The sequence below is a fragment of the Ranitomeya variabilis genome, chromosome 3 (genome assembly GCF_051348905.1).
Source record: "Ranitomeya variabilis isolate aRanVar5 chromosome 3, aRanVar5.hap1, whole genome shotgun sequence".
In the NCBI taxonomy this organism is placed as follows: domain Eukaryota; kingdom Metazoa; phylum Chordata; class Amphibia; order Anura; family Dendrobatidae; genus Ranitomeya; species Ranitomeya variabilis.
The window spans coordinates 631552123-631572531 of NC_135234.1; the positions used below are offsets into that span (position 1 = coordinate 631552123).

Consider the following 20409-nt stretch of genomic DNA (forward strand, 5'->3'; position numbering starts at 1 on the left):
TCAAAAGTCGATAATCAATACACGGCCTCAAAGAGCCGTCTTTCTTAGACACAAAGAAAAAACCGGCTCCTAAGGGAGATGACGAAGGACGAATATGTCCCTTTTCCAAGGACTCCTTTATATATTCTCGCATAGCAGCGTGTTCAGGCACAGACAGATTAAATAAACGACCCTTAGGGTATTTACTACCCGGAATCAAGTCTATGGCACAATCGCACTCCCGGTGCGGAGGTAGTGAACCAACCTTGGGTTCTTCAAAAACGTCACGAAAGTCAGACAAGAATTCAGGAATCTCAGAGGGAATAGATGATGAAATGGAAACCAAAGGTACGTCCCCATGAGTTCCTTTACATCCCCAGCTTAACACAGACATAGCTCTCCAGTCGAGGACTGGGTTATGAGATTGCAGCCATGGCAATCCCAGCACCAAAACATCATGTAGATTATACAGCACCAGAAAGCGAATAACCTCCTGGTGATCCGGATTAACACGCATAGTCACTTGTGTCCAGTATTGTGGTTTATTACTAGCCAATGGGGTGGAGTCAATCCCTTTCAGAGGTATCGGAGCCTCCAGTGGCTCCAAATCATACCCACAGCGTTTGGCAAAGGACCAATCCATAAGACTCAAAGCAGCGCCAGAGTCGACATAGGCGTCCGCGGTAATAGATGACAAAGAACAAATCAGGGTCACAGATAGAATAAACTTAGACTGTAAAGTGCTAATTGAAACAGACTTGTCAGGCTTCTTAGTACGCTTAAAGCATGCTGATATAACATGAGTTGAATCACCACAATAGAAGCACAACCCATTTTTTCGTCTAAAATTCTGCCGCTCGCTTCTGGACAGAATTCTATCACATTGCATATTTTCTGGTGTTTTCTCAGTAGACACCGCCAAATGGTGCACAGGTTTGCGCTCCCGCAGACGCCTATCGATCTGAATAGCCATCGTCATGGACTCATTCAGACTCGCAGGCACAGGGAACCCCACCATAACATCCTTAATGGCATCAGAGAGACCTTCTCTGAAAATCGCCGCCAGTGCGCACTCATTCCACTGAGTAAGCACAGACCATTTGCGGAATTTTTGGCAGTATATTTCAGCTTCATCTTGCCCCTGAGACAAGGACATCAAGGCCTTTTCCGCCTGAAGCTCTAAATGAGGTTCCTCATAAAGCAACCCCAAGGCCAGAAAAAACGCATCCACATTGAGCAACGCAGGATCCCCTGGTGCCAATGCAAAAGCCCAGTCTTGAGGGTCGCCCCGGAGCAAGGAAATTACAATCCTGACCTGCTGTGCAGGGTCTCCGGCAGAGCGAGACTTCAGGGACAAAAACAATTTGCAATTATTTTTAAAATTTTGAAAGTGAGATCTATTCCCCGAGAAGAATTCAGGCAAAGGAATTCTAGGCTCAGACATAGGTGCATGAACAACGAAATCTTGCAAATTTTGTACCTTTGTGGCGAGATTATTCAAACCTGTAGCTACACTCTGAAGATCCATTTGAAACAGGTGAACACAGAGCCATTCAAGGATTAGAAGGAGAGAAAGAGAGGAAGGCTGCAGAATAGGCAGACTAGCAAGTGATTCAATTAAGAGCACACTCAGAACTAGAGGAAGAAAAAAAAAAAAAAAAAAAAATTGTAGCAGACTTCTTTTTTCTCTCCTTTCTCAGCCAGTAATTTAACCCTTTTTTGGGCCGGTCAAAAACTGTCATGATTCTCAATGGCGAGAGAACATAGCCCAGCATATATGAGAACTAGCTCTTGGAAGATGGAAACTATACTGACCATGAACTAAACCTGCCGCACAACTAGAAGTGGCCGGGTAGCATGCCTACGTTTTTTAACCCTAGATGCCCAGCGCCAGCCGGAGAACTACCTAATCCTAGCAGAGGAAAAGACAGTCCTGGCTCACCTCTAGAGAAATTTTCCCAAAAGGCAGACAGAGGCCCCCACATATATTGGCGGTGATTTAAGATGAAATGACAAACGTAGTATGAAAATAGGTTTAGCAAAATCGAGGTCCGCTTTCTAGATAGCAGGAAGACAGAAAGGACACTTTCATGGTCAGCAGAAAACCCTATCAAAACACCATCCAGAAATTCCTTTAAGACTCTAGCATTAACTCATAACACCAGAGTGGCAATTTCCGATCACAAGAGCTTTCCAGACACAGTAACGAAACAGCAGCTGTGAACAGGAACAAAATGCAAAAACACACAAGGACAAAAGTCCAACTTAGCTGGGAGTAGTCTAGTAGCAGGAACAAGCACAGAAGGCTTCTGATTACATTGTTGACCGGCAAGAAACTGACAGAGGAGCAAGGTTATATAGCGACTCCCACATACTGATAGGAGCAGGTGAACAGAGGGGATGATGCACACAAGATCAATTCCACAAGTGGCCACCGGGGGAGCCCAGAATCCAATTTCACAACAAAACGGCGTGTGAAGCAATAAAGACACCCCTAATAAATACTTAGCTACACACCCTTTGGCATTGAGGACAGCCTCCAAACATTTCTTGTAGCCATCTAAAAGCTTATTGCACTTCTCAGCGGGTATTTTCTTCCACTCTTTGCAGTTTGTTCAAGCTCTTGAATGTTTGCAGGGTTCTTTTTTCCAATGACAGATTTCAGCTCACCCCAAATATTTTCAATGGGATTGAGGACTCATTGTTGGCCATTTTAAAACAGTCCATTTTTTCTTTGTCAACCATTCCTGTGTGCTTTTGAGTGTGTGGTTTGGGTCATTGTCTTGCTGGAGGACCCATGATCTTCGAGTCAAATCAACTTTTCTTACACTGGGTAGGACATTTCGCTCTAATATCTCTTGATAATTCTCTAATTTCAAGATACATTTTGATACAGTCAAGGCCTCCAGTACCAGTCGCAGCAAAGGAACCCCACAGCATTATGGATTCTCCACCATGCTTAACTGTTGACAGGGAGTTATTTTCCTTATAAGCTTCATTGCACTGTCTTTAAACAAACTGTTGCTTTGCATTGCCAAAAAGCTCTGTTTTTGTTTCATCTGTCCACAGAACATTTTCACAGAAGGATTATGGTTTGTCAAAGTACTCTTTGGGAAAGATCAGTCATTTCTTTTTATGTCTTTTCTTCAGCAATGGTTTCTTCGTTGGCCTTCGCCCATAAAGCTCTGGTTTAGTGTGCAGCATATGGTACTTGTTGAAGCCATGACCCCAGACTGTTCTAGGTTGGCCATCAGATCTTTGGATGTTTGACGTGGTGTTTTTTTCACCATTTGCACCAACCTTCGAAGACATCTCTTGTTAAATTTCCTCTTTCCCCCACGTCCAGGTAGATTCTTGACTGTTTCATGCATGAAAAAACAAAGACAGAAACATAATGTTTAAATGCCCAGCATTAAATAAATAAACAGCATGGTGCATGAAAATAATATATGGTACTTAGTTAACATGTTTTTTGATTAAAAAGTGTGAAAGCCATCCCAACACTCTATTGTGAACATAATTGGGACAGTCCTAAGGGTACCGTCACACAGTGAAATTTCCATCGCTGCGACGGCACGATTCGTGACGTCGCAGCGTCGTATGAATATCGCTCCAGCGTCTTAGACTGCGGTCACACTTTGCAATCACGGCGCTGGAGCGATGCCGAGGTTCGCTGGTAACCAGGGTAAACATCGGGTTACTAAGCGCAGGGCCGCGCTTAGTAACCCGATGTTTACCGTGGTTACCAGCGTAAAAGTAAAAAAAAACAAACCGTACATACTGACCATGTGATGTCCGTCGGTCCCTTGCCGTCTGCTTCCTGCTCTGACTGAGTGCAGCCGTACAGTGAGAGGCGCAGAGCGCAGCACCGCTGCGATCTGCTCTCACTTTCCGGCCGGCACTCAGAGCAGGAAGCAGACGGCAAGGGACCTGAAGGACACCGACGGGTGAGTATGTACGGTTTGTTTTTTTACGTTTACGCTTGTAACCAGGGTAAACATCGGGTTACTAAGCGCGGCCCTGCGCTTAGTTACCCGATGTTTACCCTGGTTACAAGCAAAGACATCGCTGGATCGCTGTCACACACAACGATCCAGCGATGTCAGCGGGTGATCAAGCGACGAAAGAAAGTTCCATACGATCTGCTACGACGTACGATTCTCAGCAGGGTGTCTGATCGCAGTAGCGTGTCAGACACTGCGATATCGTAACGATATCGCTAGAACGTCACGAATCGTAACGTCGTAGCGATGGAAATTTCAATGTGTGACAGTACCCTTACTCTAATATTAAAAACCTTAGCATTTGTCAAGTGACATGCATGTGGATAAGGGCCGAGAAGGACTGGGCCCAACTAGTGGACACACAGCCATGGGAGACTACATCAATATAATGACCAGCTCAAAGGAAAGACATACCTTTGGTTGTTTTTCTTTTCAATCTCACCTTGTGGCTATCCTTGATCATGAGGAAATTGAGAGATCAGCCTAAAACTGCATGGGGGGAACTTGTTAATGATCTCAAGGTAGCTGGGACCACAGTCACCAAGAAAACCATTGGTAACACATTACGTCATAAAGGTTTAAAATCCTGCAGTGCCCGCAAGGTCCCCCTGCTCAAGAAGGCACATGTGCAGGCCCATCTGAAGTTCACCAATGAACACCTGGATGATTCTGCGAGTGATTGGGAGAAGGTGCCGTGGTCAGATGAGGCAAAAATTGAGGTATTTGGCATTAACTCAATTCGTCATGTTTTCAGGAAGATAAATGCTGCCTATGACCCAGAAAACACCATCCCCACTGTCAAGCATGGAGGGGGAAACATTATGTTTTGGGGGTTTTCTCTGCTAAGAGCACAGGACTACTGCACTGCATCAATAGGAGAATGAATGGAGCCATGTACTGTAAAATCCTGAATGACAACCTCCTTCCCTCCACAGGACATTAAAAATGGGTCATGGCTGGGTCTTCCAGCAACACAATGACCCAAAACATACAGCCAAGGCAACAAAGGAGTGGCTCAAAAAGAAGCATATTAAGGTCATGGAGTGGCCTAGCCAGTCTCCAGACCTTAATCCCATAGAAAACTTATGGAGGGAGTTGAAGCCCGAGTTGCCAAGCGACAGCCTCAAAATCTTAGTGATTTAGAGATGACCTGCAAAGAGGAGTGGACCAAAATTCCTCTTGACATATGTGCAAAACTCATCATCAACTACAAAAAACGTCTGACTGTTGTGCTTGCCAACAAGGGTTTTGCCACCAAGTATTAAGTCTTGTTTGCCAGAGGGATCAAATACTTATTTCTCACTGCAAAATGCAAATAAATGTATATAATTTATACAATACGATTTTCTGGATTTTATTTTTGATATTCTATCTGTCAGTGTTAAAATTAACCTATCCCTAAAATTATAGACTGTTCATGTCTTTGTCAGTGGCCAAAGTTACAAAATCAGCAAGGGATCAAATAATTATTTCCTTCACTGTATATGTAAGTGAATACTTTTGTATGCCCGTAGTTTTCTGTTAACCCTTGTTTGTGTTGCCTTGTTTGTCGGGTTGGTGTACTATGGTGCACAGTAGCGCCCCCTCTTCCCTGGGTGGTGGAAGAGAACAGACAGATGGCTAACTTAAGAGATAAGGGTGGAGGCCCCAGTGTCTTCGCCATCTGAATTATTCTGGGGAACAGGGCGAGCCAGGGCACCCCCTAGTGTTAGGGCCAGGAAAGGAGCCCCTGGTGCCAGGTCACTCGACAGCTGGGTCGTGACAATAAGCATGAGAAATGTGTGTTCGCCGTTCAGCAGGTGCAATTCCTGGGTTATCTGGTGTCTGCTTCTGGTCTCCCCCTCTCATGGTAATTATTGGCCATAAATATTTGTTGTAATAATAATATGCGAAATGTCTCACTCCGAGACAAGCTAGGTGGTCTTTATTTTTTATCAGGTTTAATTTCTGTCACTTATCATCCTGGGGTTAAAAACGTCAAGGCTGATGCCTTCTCCAGAAGTTTCCCTGGGGGAGGTAGTATTGAGAAATCTGTTCCTATTCTGCAAGAGGGAGTGTTTATTCCTGCCACATGTTTTGATCTTGAGGGTGAGGTATTGAAGACTCAGGGGGACGCTCCTGCTTCCTGTCCTTCAATGAAATTATTTGTGCCATTACATTTACACTTAAAAATTTCAGAGGAACATCATCTCTTGGTTTTTGTGGCTCACCCTGGTAGCAAGTCTTGCTGGGTCAAGGTGTGTTGTTTTTTGTGTTTACCTGTAATTCTTATGCGCTTTCTAAGACCCCGCATACTCATCCGTCCGGGTCTCTCCTACCTTTAGTTATACCTAATAGACCATATGCAAATTGCCTCTTCTGAGAAAAAGAGAACTTAACTCTATAGCGCCACCTGTTGGAAGTAGCGATCCTACAAGTCACAATCAACCCTTTAACGAGTCGTGCAATATGACTTAGGATAAAAGCCTAATCAGTATCTCAATTCACAGACACGGTGTTTCGGGCTGTTGGCCCTCGTCAGTGCGAAGCATGAGAACTGATTTGGCTAGGTGAGAGGCTCTGGACTGGGGTCTAAGTGGTAACGTTTCTCCTTATGGAGAGTGACATACCAGCTGGCTTGTCAAGGTAAGGAGGCTTATTCGCCGTGCAATGCTCCTCTGGGAAATTAAATATGCAAATTGCCTCTTCTGCGAAAAAGAGGACTTAACTCTATAGCGCCACCTGTTGGAAGTAGCGATCCTACAAGTCACAATCAACCCTTTAACGAGTCGTGCAATATGACTTAGGATAAAAGCCAAATCAGTATCTCAATTCGCAGACACGGTGTTTCGGGCTGTTGGCCCTCGTCAGTGCGAAGCATGAGAACTGATTTGGCTAGGTGAGAGGCTCTGGACTGGGGTCTAAGTGGTAACGTTTCTCCTTATGGAGACCATGGATTTTATTACTGATCTTTCGCCATCCGCAGGTAAAACAGTGATTTTAGTGGTGGTGGTGGATAGATTCAGTAAAATAGCACATTTTATGCCTTTATGCTAAAAGGTTGGCTCAGGTGTTCATCAGTGTGATCGTGAAGCTTCACAGGGTTCCCTCTGATGTGGTCTCTGATCATGGGACCCAGTTTGTGTCTAAATTTTGGAGGGCTTTTTGTTCTCTTTTGGGAGTGTGTTTATAATTTTCCTCTGAGTTTCATTATCAAACGGTCAGACTGAACGTATGAACCGAAGCCTAGAGACATACCTTAAGTGTTTTGTTTCTGAGAATCAAGAGAATTGGTCATCATACCTACCAATGGCTGAGTTTGTGCATACCATTCGCAGCCATGAGTCCACTGGTAAGTCACCATTCCTTGGTGCATACGGGTTTCACCTGCAGTTCTGTACTTTCAGTAGGGAGGATGTTTCAGGGGTTCCTGGGGAGGAATGTTTCTCTTCGTTGCTCTCTTCTGTGTGACAAGGTGCCCAGAACAACCTGAAGGTGATAAGAGATAGATAGAGACTCATGGCTGATAAAAAACGTATGTCAGGTCCAGACCTTTTGTGTGAATGACTATGTGTGGATGTCCACTACGAATAATTAAGTTGAAGGTTCCTTCCTGTAAACTTGGTCCCAGGTTCATTGATCCATATAAGATAACTATCATCAATCCAGTGGCTCTTAGTCTTGAGTTGCCACTAGCATTTAAAATCCACAATATCTTTCATAGGTCTTTGCTCAAAAAATATATGGTATCATCTAGAATTTCAGGTTGCACTGGAAAGGTTATGGTACAAATTAGAGAACCTGGGTACCCGCATCCAAAGTTATTGCCGGTAGATTAATTAGACTTTCCATATAGCATATCCTGATAAACCTGGTCCTGAGGGACCAGAGGCCCCTCATAGAAGGTGGGGTACTGTCATTAATGTGCCATATTCAGCTGGGACCTGTGGTACATTTGAAATTAGAAGATTGCAATGATTAGCTGGACACAGGTCCTCTTTAAATCCTCATGGTCATTCATGAGTTAACAAGTTTCTTGCTGCATGGAAAGGGCTTAGAGTTCCTGGTGATGTGTTGGCTTTGTTGCTTATTGGAACCACATCCTTCCATTATTTAAACCTGTGTCTGGCTTCTCTCCATGCAAGCAATATAATGTTCTTTCTGTTCTTGGCTGCTTTGGAGAAGGTGTTTCTGGAGGGTCGCTCTTGTCGTCTTGAGATTGCATGTGGTGTGTTGTGAATACCTCTTCCTTCCCCTTGTGTTGCTTTTCTGCCCTGTTACTGTGCACCCATCTTCCCTCCGTATTTTATCCTGTGTGCCTGTCATTTGATTGTGCCTTGGTTTGCCCCTGTCTGTCCAGGTGGTGTTACCCCTTATACTCCTGCCCCTTCCCTTACTAGGGGTGAGGGTAGAAGCTGCATAGGATTTCATAGCAGCCCAGTGAGATACGAGAACCGGGCATCTCCACCTTCAGGAGTAACCCCAGGGTTAGGGATAGACTAGGGCTTTGCTAGATTAGGGACAGTATAGGTTCCCTATTTCCCGGCATTCTTACGGTCACAGCATGACAACAGGTTCCTTTAATTCTATTTTAATTCTTGATATAACACAAAGAAATTGTTGCCAATTATGCAGTGTATGCAAATACCTGGTAGGAACCGTGCATGATACTCGGCTGATACACGTAGACTTGACATCATCGGTGCCACCCACTTCACAATGTGGAAATGAAGGACGCCAGACAATCCCTTTAACCACATGTCATCACTAGACTCACAGAAAAAATCCCCCAAGAAAAAATCCTTAAAATTATCCTTTATTAATATATATTAAAACCATAAATGTGCACTTGACAACACCATCACCAATAGATGCAAGCGTACTACAGGAGAGGCCGGGTTGGTGCCAAGCCCTACGCTTTCTCAGTGCTCCCTACCTGCATTTTCTTTTAGCTGAAACAAAATATGATGCTATAAAGCTAGTATTGTATATACCTGGCATATTACAAGTAATAGAATATATTAGCAAATTATGGATTATAAAATTTGTATTGATTTGTAAAAAGATCACAGCCTGGGTGGTCACGCTAAATACTCCACGCTGTAACTTTTTTGTCTCAAACAGCCCTCTGCTGTCCCCTATCATCAGGGGACCAACAATTAACGGAGGAGGCCACAGGCTGTTCCCACTAATAGCCAAGTTTTTGGAAAACTACCAGTGAGCGTATGGTATATACACCTCCGATTCCAACACATGGAATACATATATATATATAACCTGGTACAGTCACTGCTAACTCCAATAACCCAAGAAAGATTATTAGCTGCCACCATCAATCATTTACTGGCCAAATGGACACCTGACAGTTAATGTATGGCTTTCAGGAGTGTGGTTTACAGAACAAAAGGAACAGAACTATTAAATTTTAAATTTAGTCCAGAAAGATAGCCAGTGGTTATAAAAAATATACAAGAGATTTTACAAAGGGGACAAAACAATATAGAATATACAATTACGGTACATAAAATAAACAGGATTTGCAAAAGAACTTACTAAACGCTGGTTCACGGAGACGGCTCAGAAATTAGCGAGAGCACGTCGATTGAAAAACATCTGTAAACGTGGATCATGCAGACGCTGATATGTATCTCTTTGCACATAACACAGATCATAATAAGTCTTGTTCTTTTATCACCACCTAAGTTACACCTTCACACCTCCCCTTGATGACTCACGACAGGGCTTGTCATGGGATGGGGGTTGGGGTATGGTTTAGGGGGGGTGGGGACAGTGTATGGGGAGGTTAATGTCCCTCTGGATATGTGTTATGGATTTTAATGTTTTTATGACATAATTATTTTCCTTATTCTCTAAATGACTTAATGAGGTTGTCAAGCGCCAATTATATAGTGTCTACAACTACCTGCCAGGAAACATGCATGATACCAGACAGTTGTGCATGTTTCTATAGGTACATGTAGATGTGACATCATCAGTGCCACCCACCACCTCACAATACAGTATTGAAAGACATCAAATAATCCCTTGTAACCACATCTCTTCACTATTGCATATGTAAAAACAAATCCAAATCATGTCTTTTAGTCTAATAAAAATTAAACATTCCCAATAAGACACGTATTTGGTATCCTCATTTCCATAACAACCAGTAGAATAAAAAGTCAATGTTTATCCCAAATGGTGAACACCACAAAAGAGAAATTAGAAAAACATAGCTAGAATTTTCCTTTTTGTTAATTAAACCTCACATAAAAATAAAAATAAAAATTGATCATAAAGATGTATGGATGCAAATGATATCAGTAAAAATACAGCTCGTTTACCAAAAAAATAAGCCCTTATAAATCTCTGTACATTGAAAATGAAAATTTTTGGCTATCTGAATATAAGGCAAAATAAAAAGGATTTTTTTAAAGTGATTGTTAGGTGCAAATGTAGTAAAACATAAAAAACTCTCTAAATTTGCTATCACTGTAAAGGCCCCGTCTCACACAGCGACGCTGCAGCGATACAGACAACGATGCTGATCGCTGCAGCGTCGCTGTTTGGTCGCTGTGTGGTCGCTGGGGAGCTGTCACACAGACAGCTCTCTCCAGCGACCAACGATCAGGGGAACGACTTCGGCATCGTTGAAACTGTCTTCAACGATGCCGAAGTCCCCCTGCAGCACCCGGGTAACCAGGGTAAACATCGGGTTACTAAGCACAGGGCCGCGCTTAGTAACCCGATGTTTACCCTGGTTACCAGCGTAAATGTAAAAAAAAACAAACCGTACATACTCACCATCTGTTGTCCGTCAGGTCCCTTGCCGTCTGCTTCCTGCTCTGACTGAGCCGCCGTACAGTGAGAGCAGAGCGCAGCGGTGACGTCACTGCTGCGCTCTCACTTTACGGCGGCTCAGTCAGAGCAGGAAGCAGACGCCAAGGGACCTGACGGACATCAGATGGTGAGTATGTACGGTTTTTTTTTTTTTACATTTACGCTGGTAACCAGGGTAAACATCGGGTTACTAAGCGCGGCCCTGCGCTTAGTAACCCGATGTTTACCCTGGTTACCAGTGAAGACATCGCTGGATCGGTGTCACACACACCGATTCAGCGATGTCAGCGGGACCTCAACGACCAAAAAAAGGTCCAGGCCATTCTGACACGACCAGCAATCTCGCAGCAGGGGCCTGATCGCTGGTACGTGTCACACATAGCGAGATCGCTACTGAGGTCGCTGTTGCGTCACAAAACTTGTGACTCAGCACACAGCGATCTCGCTAGCGATCTCGCTATGTGAGACGGGGCCTTAATCGTATTGACCTGTATCATAAAATTCTATCTATTATTTATCTCACTCAGAGATCGCAAAAAAATTATACAAAATGATGACATAATTGCAGTTTTTGGTCCATCCTCCTGCAAAAAAAAATCAAGAAACGTCAAAAAGTCTTTGGTATCCAAAAATGGTACTACCTGAAATTAGTATAATTGGTTATGTGAGGAATGCTCTGCAATATTGAATACACTAGGTCATGCAAATAGTTAATATCCGCTACTGGCAGCCCCTTTTGCAATTGTCACCCAATGACATCTCAGATGTATTTGATAAGAAACAAGTCTAGAGATGTTGCAAGCCATTGTAGCATGTTCAGGCGATTTAAGCTGCTTCCAGTAGTAAGATTAACACATGGGCTGATGTCATGTTGAAAAATAACTCGAGTCATTTTCATGTTTCCTCTTCATAGTGTTTCCAATGAGGTCTTCAGACCAATCTCTGGCTATCATTGCATCCAAAATAATAGTGTGATTCATCGCTGAAGTGGATAGACCTCCATTCCAGCCTCCATTGTCATCTTGCTCTGCACCATGACAGCCTTTGAGAGTGGGTACATGAGGTCAATAGAGCACTAGTACCTGGATGTGTAGTTCACAGCCCAACGTCATGCAAACGTCTTATGATCGTTTGTGTAGACACCTTTGAACTCTTTAAGCTTAGTAGGTGATGTCTAATTTCAATTGCAGTACAGATTAGATGACTAATGGACATTCTTTTATTCTGATAAGGCTGTGTGGGCAACATCATGAGGAGGCCTTAACGAGGAACGTCACACCGGCCCTACTCCAGGGAATATCATGTGGGGTGGCATAATGTACAGTAGCTGGACCCTTCTGTTTTTCATTCCAGGTACACTAACAGCTAAGCCTTTCTTTGATTTGGTAGAAAGAGTGATATGGCCATTTCTCCAAAGTGCCAGGCCACATGTTGCTCATGTTACTGTGAAGTCTCTTTGTCCCAAATGTGCTACTATGGCCTTCCTTATATCCAGATTTGTCTTCCATCGAGCACAACTAAGATGTCATTGGTCTCCATTTGCCAAGATAGCTGCCTGCAGCGGATCTTGGTGATTTCCATGTACAGGTGCATCCAATGTAACAGAATGGTCCTCAGATCATTGATAACTTCATTGATAGCAGCCAAGGAGTCTAAATCTGTGTATTTCTGCATGAGATTTTTTTTAAACTTTGTTTCCATTATTTTATCATTTGCATATTATTAATATGTCTATCCATCCTGCATTTTTCATAAATACCACAACTTTTTCTTACTGGTGTTCCAATTTCAATGTTGAGAAGTGTAGAAAATTGATTGGTGTGAATTTTCATCCCTTTACACAAAGCTACCATCGACAATAAGTGCAGACAAATAATTGTTCGTCACCACACAGTTTCGTCAGTGATGGCAGCATATCCCTTTTACATGAGGAGATGTACTGATAAGAATTAGGGATTTGATGTCCATATAAGAGAAGCTATTAAACGACACGTGATAATATGTTGATTTGTTGTTTCATTGGTGGGACATGAACAAGAGCTAACAGGTTTATGATCGCCCAACCATCGGACATGTAGCTGAGGGCTAGTCCTCACCACCTAGCTCATATCTACATGCTTCAGAGAGTAAGTTTCTACCATATAAAAAAATGCATTAACTGTAATAAAAAATGTGTATTTGCATTAGCCCTCCATTATGCACTCAGATCCTGCCATCTGTTTATGGACAGGAAAGAATTACTGTTAAGTGCTTTTATTGATTATCCAAAAAGTGCATAAAGGGCAGTGAAGGCGAGCAATGCGCTCAGTGCAAGGTGTGGTGAGCACAGGAAAAAGTCCGCAGACCAGCTCCAAGTATGGATTCGCTGAAGCCAGAAAGCACATGTTCTTCAAGTTTTCCTAATTTACCAGATGGGTAATAATTAATTCTTGATATTATTATTATTATTATTTGAACTCTTAAAGGATACAATTAATTTCATATTATGCCATCACTTGCTTTCAGTAATAGCATATATTAGATGCAGTTTTATGGCTATTTTCTACTTATCATAACCTCTATAAATCTATCTATCTATATATATATATATATATATATATATATATATATATATATATATATATATATATATACTGTATATATATATATATATATAAAAAAATATTGTAACCATAAAAATATAACTTCAAATGACAAAATGTGAATTCTTCATTAGTAAATTTTCTTTTTTTCTGGCTATCTTTTCGATTCACTGACATCATTAATGGTTATTCTTACCTTCTCTTTGTCTAACACGTTTATCCTCTTCAACCAAACTAACTTTAATAACATAACTTAGAGTAATTTATTAGTGTGTTTTGTCTGTATAACTAGACTAGAAATGTTAACATGCGGGTTACATAAGGATAAGGCAAGTTTCTTACTGTTTGACTATATCCTTTAAAACTCTTGTCCTTCAAAACTATTTATTAAATAGAAATGTTCTTAATGTAAATCAATTATCAAAACATTATAACATAATATAATAATTGGAAGGACTGTGTTATAATAATCAAGGTGATAAATAAATGGAGATAATTATGTTATATGATAAGCTGAAATCACCAATGCATACAAATAGCAATATACTCATGTTTATAGTGAGATTGTAAGGTCACACTAAATATATATAAATGACTAAACCTGCATTCCCATTTCCTTGTACAAATTTTTGACCCAAACTTACATGAGGCCGTCCGTTTGCGTAAGGAGATTCACAATCAGTCCCATAAAACGGTCCATATATGCAGTCCTTACATGGATGACTTTAGTAGCTAATGTTAACATTATTTTATTACATAAATATGAAGCAGTGCTTTGCTTGTAACCTCCTGCGATTTCTGTGTACTCACTATCCCTTTCTATTATATATTTGAACTACGATTTTACGCAAGCCAAAACTCTTTTATATATTTATATTGCACTTATGTTGCTCTAGTAAAAGAACAAAAGGTAAAAAAATAGATATAAATAGAAATGTAAGTACATATGTTAATTTATTTTTGATATTTTATTCTCATACCAACTACATTGATACCTTGGTACACTCGTTTGTCTCCGATCACATAAATCGCAGCCAGTCTTCGTTGACCAAGGATTGGACTAAAATGACCTTTCTTTCACTACCAGCTTGTGGTGTGATTCACATTTATCACTTGCATTGGCCTGAAATCATTATCTTTCTCCCATTAGACAAGAGCTGACAGAGCTGGAGTGCTCCATGGTGAACATCATCCGGATCTTCCATTCCTTTTCTAACAACCAGTGCAAGCTCAAGAGAAAAAATCTCAAAGAGCTGATCAACAAGCAGATGTCAACATTTGTGAAGGTGAGCAATACACAATCAGGCCACAGATGCCACAAACCAAATGAAAATAAAGTCATTATTAGCAATAAGCCTTTACTTTTATTATTATTATGCATTGCTTATATAGCGCTATCATATTCCATAGCGCTTTACATACATGATAACTCTATTACCAAAACAGTCAGTTCTCGATGAAATTGTTCCCACCACGGTAGGGCTTAGTTTACATTTCTGTTTTTCAGTTCAATTTAGAGAAACGCGCAGAATTCATATGGAAAATGGATCCTTTGCAAACGGAAGCGGAGGGACCACATGTGCAAAACGGATCTGTAGCATTACTGCTGTAAACTGAGCAGAGGGACCATGTGTGGGTTCTGTTTTGTTTCAGTTTTTGGAACTAAAAGTTCTCTCAAAACCAATACAAAATAGAACAAAGACAAACCCCACAATAATTAACACAATCCTTCTGCATAAGTTTTGTAATTGATCCTTTTTGCACATGAATTCCATTTGTCAAATACTTTAAAAGCAAAAGACAAACAGAATGTGCAACTGCCTAACTGCTATAAGATTTGTTTTCTTGGTGGACCTGATATATTCAGCTAATGGATGACAGTATACATGTCCATTAATTCACATGAAATAAAGGGAATCTGTCAGCAGGTTTTTGCTATGTAATCTGAACACAGCAGGAGATTGAGGCTGAAGCACAGAATTCATAGATGTGTCACTTGTCAAAGTGCATGCCGTTTACTAACTGTGAAGGAATTATCACTAAAAGATTGACATTGCTGGACTAGTCCAGCAACCCTCTCCTGTGATAATCAGCTCACTGTCTATAGACATTGTATATACAGAGCCTGGTGTGGGTGGGGTTAGCTTTCTCAGCTCTGCTCCAGTCTAGATCTAAAAGCTCTGATTATATCAGAACGGCTGCACCCAGTAATTTAAGTGATACATAGTTGGATTAAGCTTCCCTTTCCCTTCATCATGCTGTTCTCAAATGAGGTAGCAAAACCCTGACAGATTCTCTTTAAGTTTGCAACTAAAGATGAGCGGATCAGGCCGTGGAGTTTGAGTTGAATTTCCTGAAATTCATACTTTCATGTGAATTCAAACACTTTAAGATCAGATTTGCTGTTTGCAAAAAAATTGTTCTGCATCATTTCCCACCCTATTGAAGCATCAGAGAGTTAGCTAATTTAATTTTGCATTGCCACACCGGCTTCCCCATATTGCCCTGCAGCTATAACATCTGACAAATTATCATACCTCATACAGTGGTGGTCAGTACCTGTTCCATCACACATTAGCGGTTCCCATTGTAGCACAGTTAGTATGGCAGAGTTGTTTTCAGTCTCCAGTGTCACTGGGTAAGTCTCCCTCTTCTGTAGAGTGTAAGTTCTTATTGTCCTCTCTCTGTCACACACATGGATCGTGGACCCACTGTGACACGAGCTGGGCTCACCCAGGAGGCGCGTACCCAAGCAGTTACCTGGTTTTCACTTGAGTTCCTGATGGTGGAGTTAGACTTGAGCTGCAGGTAGCCTCCAGGTACCACTCTTAGGCAGTCACAGGTACTGCAGCTACTGACACCGGGGGTTATTAGTACAGAAATGGGCTCGGAGTCTCTGGAAGGACAGGATTTGGACAAAGTTCAGACTACACAGGTTCTGGGTCACCGAGCAGAACAGACGCAGACTCGGAGTCACAGGCAGGACTGGATTCAGATACTAGAACAGGCTACGACAGTACAGACTATGGAACGCTAATCAGTACAGATACTGTTACAGGATCTAGTACTGCCGGAACGGTTACAGTTTCAGATACCATGGGAGGGGCTTCAGGTTCAGGTATGATGCGGCTTCAGGCTTAGGTACCGCCTTTGCAGCTGCAGGTTCAAGTAACACAGGAGCAGTGTCAGGCTCTGGTACTGTAGATGCAGTGTCAGGATTCAAGTACCGCAGGAACGGTGTCAGGCTCACGAACTGCAGGTGCGGTGTTAGGATTTATCACCACTGGAGCAATGTCAGGATTCAGTTTACCCGGGTGCGGCTACAGGGTTCAGATACTGCAGGTGCGGTGTTAGGATTTACATACCACTGCAGCGGTGTCAGGAAGGTGAGGCTTCGAGGTTAAAGGGATCTGGATTACACAACATGAGATATAGTAAAATGTTCAGACTCATACAACACAGGATATAGGGACCTGGAAACTCACTAGTTGCATAACACTACTAAATGGAGAACGTTGCTCAGGGACCTGACTAGTGGGGAGCGTGCCTTATATACTTGATGCCTCCCAGCTATTGGCTGGGGGCATTTCCAAAATGTACCTGTTGCCCTTTTAAGAATTGAGAAGCGCGTGTACTAGGTGCAACGCTGAGAGACGTGTGGCTTGCACATTCCCCGGGAAACTATGGCAGGGAACTAGGACACTGCCGTGCAGGGTGGGTGGAATGTCAGCATCCCTGCTGTGAGGAGGAAGGGGGAACACGCAGGGACGCCAGCATTAGAGTTACATTCTCTTTCTCTCTCCTATAGGGTGTTACCCCCAAAAAAGTCAATGTCGCAATAACTAGTCATGTGGCCTTGAGCATCAAATACAGCTTGACAATGACGTTTCATGCTGTTCACAAGTCAATTTATTGTCTGCTGAGGAATGGCATCCCACTCTCCTTGAAGGGCAGCCCTCAGGTTACAGGCCTTTACACAGTGACTCAGCTGATCCCGTAGGTTTTCTATAGGATTCAGGTCTGAAAAAAGTGCAGGCTACTCCACTTGAGATACTCTGTCCAAAATTATGAGACCTTGATGAGCTGCAGCATTGTTGTCCAAGATGAAATTGGGCCTGTGTTGTTTATGCAGAAGTGTGACTGGAGTAATGATGCTATTCAAGCAGTAGGGCCTTGTCACAAAGTGTAGGGCAGTTCTACATTGACACCTGCCCACACTGTAGCACCATCACCATCAAAGGTTCCTCTGGTGACAGCACTGATGCATAGCGCTCTCTTTGACATTTCCATCATTGTTGGCGGCCATCATATCTGCTCAGCGTGAACTGAATTTCATCAGTGAACAGCAATGAGGCCCACTGGTCCCTCGTCCAGCGTAGATGCTCCCTTGCCCATGCAAGACGATGGTGGTGTATTCAGGTACCCTTGCAGATCATTTAGCACACAGACCACGTTGATTTAAATGGTTTCAAATGGTCTGATGTGACACTTGTGTGCCTCTCAACTCCCTTAAATGTGGGTGGAATTGAGTGATTCCACAATTTTTCCCCTATGCTTGATTAAAAAAAGTAACCATTACTGACTACCACATTTTTTGTTCTTGATTTGTTTTAGTGTTTCTTAAAGCCAGGAAGTTGCCATTTGAAATTACTTTAGTTTTGTGCCATGTCTGTGATCTGCTTTTTTTCTACAAAATTAACCTGAATGAACATCCTCCAAGGCCGGAGATTCCATAATTTTTGCCAAGGGTTGTACATGATAAATGTAGGATTACTGGGGATCCTACTTCTGAGACCCCCACCGATCATTAGAACAATCACTGTAGAAGAAGTTTAAATGTACAACATGTACAACATCTACAAATCTGGCAAAAATTAAGAGACCACCACATTAAAAACCCTGTCATGGGCAGCCCAATCTCCAGACCTGAACCCCATTGAAAACCTCTGGAATGTAATCAAGGGGATGATGGATAGTCACAAGCCATCAAACAAAGAAGAACTGCTTACATTTTTGAGCCAGAAGCAGTGTGAAAGACTGGTGGAAAGCATGCCAAGACGCATGAAAGCTGTGATTAAAAATCATGGTTATTCCACAAAATATTGATTTCTGAACTCTTCCTGAGTTAAAACATTAGTATTGTTGATTCTAAATGATTATGAACTTGTTTTCTTTGCATTATTTGAGGTCTGAAAGCACTGGGTTTTTTTATAATTTTTACTATTTTTCTTTGTCAGAAAAAAATGAAAAAAGTTTTGCTTGGAAATTCGGAGACGTTGTCAGAAGTTTATAGACTAAATAAACAATTTACATTTTACTAAAAAATATACCTATAAAGAGAAAAATCAGGCAAACTGAACATTTTGGAGTGGTCTCTTAATTTTTGCCAGAGCTGTATGTTGTCAACAGAAATAGCTAAGTTGTCTACTCAGTTATCTCTCCACATTTCTTGATGTTTTACAGGTAATAAATTTCTCCACTAGATTAGTGATTAAAGTGTTGTCAAAGGGACTGTACTTTGGACACACTTCAAAATGTGACCTATTTAGCTGGGTAATCGGCTGCCATGTAGTCCTCCATTTTCATGAGCTCTGTATAACCCCGCCCCCACACACTCATTGGCAGCTTTCTGCCTTTGCAGTGTACATAGAAAGCTGCCAACCAGTGGTGTGGGCGGAGTTATAAAGAGCTCAGCATTCAGAGAACAGCTCGATCTGCAGCAGATAAAAACAGTGATTTTATCAAAACTGTAGCAAGCAGCCCAGTAAGTGATACATTAGCAGAATTGGGATCTCTGGCCCTACTTCATGCCAATCTCATATAGGGTAACAAAATTTTGGTGACAGAGTCTTTTGAAACTTCACATAACTAAATTACTTGTCTCTTTTATTTTACAGCAAGTCCAAGATACAGACACACTTGAGGTCATTTTCAGGGACTTGGATGCAAACCACGATCGAGAGATCGATTTTAGTGAATTTGCTGCACTAATTGCTATGGTCACGTCGGCGTGTCACACCTCCTTCCATGAAGCGCAATGAATGCGTGAAGACGTCACAGTGATAGCATGTCGAAAGTTCTAACCAGCCACAACGTATTAATATTATTTGATGGACGGATGCAGATTTTTATTATATTTTGGAGGTTGCATTGTATTATTATTAAGATGTTAGCAGCAGAATATTGTGTTAGCGTGCGTCTTATATCTGTATACATAACTATATTATACGCATTTCTGCAGTGTCTGCGTATGTGGTTGTTCTGTTTGGACTTGAATGTTTCCCGAAAATGAGATGTATATTTTTGAGCATAAGTGCATAATGGGAGAGGCCTTATATAAAAACAACACATTTCATTTTGTATCAGCAAGGAAATTACTGTCATTTACATAGTGAATGTCTACAAATACTTGTCCTTTTAACTATGTAGCGTACATACATAGACTCCTTATAAATCATATTAAACTGTCTACTATACTGGACATGCCATGATACTGTGATGATGAAGTGGCCGTGGGCAAGGCCGCCCATGCATATCCATGATCTGGCCCAGCAAAACCTCCACACTCAGATTCCATTTTAACAAACGTATCTTTACTGTTATACATTTTTCTTAACACAGCAGAACACAATAATAGACAGTACAAAGTATGCTTATTCACAGAAATAACGTGTAATAACAAACTATCCCTCACTGTCCCTAGCCACACGTTACCAGTTCCTTTGCTCCAGGAGGTTATCTTCCCACGTCGCAGGCCTGTCTGTCACTGCAGGGAGACGCTCCGTCCGAAGAGAAAAACAACAGGGATTAATCAAACTCTGTCTCTCAGGTCCAGACTGTAGTCCTTGGGGTTCAGCAGGTAAGGGTGGAATGTTCGGCCTCTCAACAGAGGACCCGCTTACAGTTCATGGGCTCCAGAATCTGTGAATATGTCACCGCTGAATGCTCCGCAGTGTGGAAGCTGGGAACAATCTGGATGTCAGCTTCCCAGAGAGAGAGGTCATCCAGGCAATCTTCTATATCGC

General features: G+C 42.0%; 1 protein-coding gene across 1 annotated transcript; it reads left to right on the forward strand.

Moving 5' to 3' along the window:
• Positions 1–13104: 13104 nt before the first annotated feature.
• LOC143818448 (protein S100-B-like) lies at positions 13105–19878 on the forward strand. Its single transcript, XM_077299742.1, has 3 exons — positions 13105–13217; positions 14535–14670; positions 19282–19878. The coding sequence occupies exons 1-3, from the start codon at positions 13159–13161 to the stop codon at positions 19423–19425; spliced, it is 339 nt and encodes a 112-aa protein (XP_077155857.1). The 5' UTR covers positions 13105–13158; the 3' UTR covers positions 19426–19878.
• Positions 19879–20409: the final 531 nt, after the last annotated feature.